Here is a 4,086-nt window from a genome sequence, read left to right on the forward strand (position 1 = left end):
TGACCTTCTGTTGCCACCTCCGACGGCGGAGGGGGGGGGGGGGGGGGGAAAAAAGTGTCCATCTCCCAATGGTACCCCCTTACCTCTGTAATTGGAGATTTTGGATTTACATTCCTAGCAGCTGCTATTTCTTGCAATTGATTCACCAGCTCAGTGATTGACAACCTCTCCTCTGGATTTACCTTCAAAGCTGAACCTACACAACAACAGCAACAATTTAGACATTCTAAGCACCAAAAAGGTATGTTGTATTAGCTGCCAAGACCTGTACCATAGAGGTCTTAAGTTCAGCATGATCTATTACACAGGGAACCTGTGGGGAAATCCAGTCTATGCCCAACTGTCATTCTCCCAAGAAACTAATTTCTCCATTGTACACAAGAATTTAAAAAAAGAGGAAAACAAGACAATAAGGTCCTTTGATCTAAATAAAGGATCATCAGAATTGTGACCATTACTTGCAGTGAATTAATCACATATTGAAATTTTAAACAAAAGGTTTAAAAGTCTATTTAAGAAACTTGAATGAATGAAAGCATTAAGTGTTTCTAGTCAATTCATCCACATCTTAAATCATATTCATTGATGGCACTGGAAGCTCCTCTTCTCCAAGATTCCAACAGCCAATTCCTAAAACAAAAAACCCACCACCACCAAGTTTTAGACTCAGATGAAAACAATTCAAATAGTTAAAAAATTTTCAAACACAACCATATGATGTATGAAGCCCACCTGCATTCAACAGGGAAGTCCTTACTGCTTTATTTCTAGATGCCTAACAGTTTTCTGAACAAGTGCCCACAAAACCATTCAAAATGAAGTTAAAAAAAATGTAAAGACTTACAAATGAGTTCATGGAACACAGTGTATCGAGTATCAGTCTGAGGAATGGAGTATTTCCCATTGACTATGCGAAGCTTGGCTGCATCTTCAAATGGATGTTGCCTAAAGCACAACAAGTACAGGATACAGCCCAAGGCCTACACAGCAAGAAAACAAAAAATGGTTCATTCAGGCACTGAAGACTTAGCTGAATTTTAAACATGAAGCTGATTAGATGATAGGCAGAGTTGTTACAAAGCTAAAATGACTTCGTTCAACTGTACATTGCTTTATCTTGGAACTTTACAAATAACTTCAGGGCTTTAGATATAAAAGATGCATAACTCCCTGTTTTGTAAAATATTTAAATTTTCCAGGTTCTCTATAAGATGGAAGCTTATCAGCAACCAGCCGAGCTAGCATACAAACAAAAAGTGTTTAAGAGATTTTAGCAGCATACATGTTGTGAGGTATAAAGTGGGGTTCCCTAAGAGTCTACCCTGGGTCCAGTATTGTTTAACATTGTCATTGATGATTTGGATGTGATAGAGTAGATGACACCAAGCTGGGTGGACTTGCAAACACTATGGAGGGCAAGGCTAGGATCCAGAATGACCTGGATACACTGGAGAAACTGTCTGCAATAAACTAAATGAAATTCAAGGACAAGTGCAAAGTCCTACACGTGGGACAGAATAATTATATGCACATGCACAAATACAAACAGGAAACAACTGGCTACGCTACAGTATCACAGTGAAGGACTTGTGTTACAATGGGTATGCTCTTGCAATAAAAGCTAACCGTACACTGGGCTGTACTAACAAGAATGTCATTTTCAAATTAAGGGAAGTGATTCGTCCACTTAGCCTCAGCAGTGCTGAGGCCTCACCTGACGGACTGTATCCAGTGTTAGGCCCCACACTTCAAGGAGAATGTGGACAGATTGGGACGTCCAGCACAAAAGAACAAAAAAAAAAAAGTGACTGGAAGCCTGGGAAGCATGATTTACAAGGACAGGCTGAAAGAACAAGAGTTTCTTCTTGAGCTTACTGAGGAATGGCCAGGGGGAATTTACTAAGTCTTTAAATACCTGAAGGGTGATTAGAGAGAGAGAGAGAGACACACACCTGTGTCAACAAGGGGCAGGACTAGGGAAAATGGGTTTAAGCTGCAGGAAATGAAGTTTAGATTGGAGATTAGGAGGAAATTTCTGACAAAGCATTTGGAAAAGGCTACTTAGAGAATCTCCACCCCGGATAAATTTTCAAGACCAGGTTGGATGCACACAAAATGCCCCTGCTGAAGCAGCTCCAGGAGCAGCTGACACCAGCTGCCTGCACCAGGGCATGGCGCGGCCCAGGAGCAGAGGTGAGCGAGGACAGGCAGAGCACGGTGCAGCCCAGCAGCTGCAGGCAGCCAGGGCTGGAGTGGGGCCATGGCCCTTTCCCCTCCCCCCACAGAGTGGATTTACCTCACACATAACAAATTATGGGTCTAAATATGCTCATTGCATAAGAGTGAATTCACATATAAAGAACCTACATAAAATTGAGAGAAACCTGTACCTTGTGAGGTCCCTGCCAGCCCTATTTTCTTATTGTGCTATGACTGCTTTTTCAATTTAAGGTTTGCTAGAACTTTTCCTCCCAATTAAAACCTTCAAGTTTTAAAATTTTAGAGTTTCCTAGTGGCTGAATTTCTTCACCGCAAAGCTTCAGCTATACAAGGATTTACATTATTACAATAATGGTAGATGTTATGATTAAAGACACTGTTTTGAAGACACCAAAAAGCAGTCCCAGCAAATTTTATCTAGTGTTGAATATTATCATCTATTACTTCTTGGAAAAAGTAAAGTAGTTACCCAGGTAGGGAAAATGCTCAATGTTCTCCAAAAATTGCCCTCTAACTTTAGCGTGTGGAGGAACAGCTAGTTGGTTTGGAATAGATTGGTAAAGAACCTTAGTTTTCATGAAGTTGACAGTGAGTTGAACCATTTCATACACTTCAACAAAGCAATCAAAAATGACACTGAACTCTTCAACTAAGTGGGTACATATGACAAGTGTCAGCATACTGAAGATTAGTAATGGGAGGTGTTGGTTATCTTGGTTTTGGAACATAACTAGTTGGTATTAAAGAGATTCCCATCCATGTGATACTGAATGCTGACTCCAGAAGTTTATAAGCAATGAGAGTTACAATAGCTCTGGTATAGATGGAAAACACTGTTGGTGCAATCACACATTTACTCCAGTTCTGAAAGTGAACGGGTCTATTTCCAAGGTATTGCTTAGGACTGTTGCAGTCATGTTGCTGTGAAGAAGTCTGATAATGGTAACAAATTTTGGCAGGTATCCAAGTCTCATCATATACATTAGGGAAAATTAATCTAGTGTAGCTTTTAAAGCAAATTAGTCTGCATTAAATTCTTGCGCAGAATGTTTGTTTTAGAATTACAGTGACCTGATTTTGTAAATGTATTAAGCCAAACTGAATTAAATCCTACTTGAATGCAGAGCATATGGACACAGTGACTCCTTTACATTTACTTCTTTAATTCTAATCAACTCTTGAGTGCTGCCAGGCAGGCCGGCCTCCGTTTCAATTAGGATTCAAGAGCAGTTCTGATAAAGCCCGTGTTTAAATTTCCATCCTTCATAGATCAGCTACATCATGCTGACCTACAAAGGGGAAGAAGCATCATAAAGGAGAATGTAACATGCAGAAATCTGAAATGTCATGTCACATTAGAACTGGAGTTCCACTGTGGCCATGATGTCATGCAGTGCCCATGCAAGATATTGAACCTAGGGCAGAAGAGCTTTTTCCTCTCAGAGTGCTTACAGCATCACAACTCTGACTGCATTAGCTGCAGGCAAACTTCCAGATAGACTCCTAGAAGTTGGTTTTAGATAAACTTCAATTGTTCAGCATATATTTACTTTTGAGACCACTCTTCACCCCATCCACTAAACAGCCAGTTGGACCAGAGGACAATCAAGCTAAAGAGAAGCAGGTAAGGCATTGTGGTATATTCTTAACCCTCAATTCACTTCACTCCCCCCTCACCCTCTTGCATAAGTGGAGGGAGAAAATATTACTGGGGGGTGGGGAAAGAAGAGTCAGGACTTAGCACATGTGCACAACCCCCCTCCCCCCATGCACACAACCCCCTCCTTTCCCCCCAGGCAGGTAAGTCTGTTGGGGTGGAACAGGTGAGGGGCATGGGATGCTTGGAGCCCGGGTGGCTAAAGTCCA

At 41.2% G+C, this 4,086-nt stretch overlaps 1 protein-coding gene across 2 annotated transcripts in view; it reads right to left on the reverse strand.

Annotated features, from left to right (window-relative positions):
* Nucleotides 1-4,086, reverse strand: part of GAK (cyclin G associated kinase) — a 207,220-nt gene that overhangs the window by 128,970 nt on the left and 74,164 nt on the right. For both annotated transcript variants that reach the window (XM_019517146.1, XM_019517145.1), the window contains exons 8-9: nucleotides 845-980; nucleotides 84-196 (exon numbers count right to left, since the gene is read on the reverse strand). In XM_019517146.1, the coding sequence (XP_019372691.1) occupies nucleotides 84-196; nucleotides 845-980 (249 nt within the window). The remainder of the gene's footprint in view (nucleotides 1-83; nucleotides 197-844; nucleotides 981-4,086) is intronic.

The sequence above is a fragment of the Gavialis gangeticus genome, unplaced genomic scaffold (genome assembly GCF_001723915.1).
Source record: "Gavialis gangeticus isolate Ggan-Ray unplaced genomic scaffold, GavGan_comp1, whole genome shotgun sequence".
Lineage (NCBI taxonomy): Eukaryota > Metazoa > Chordata > Crocodylia > Gavialidae > Gavialis > Gavialis gangeticus.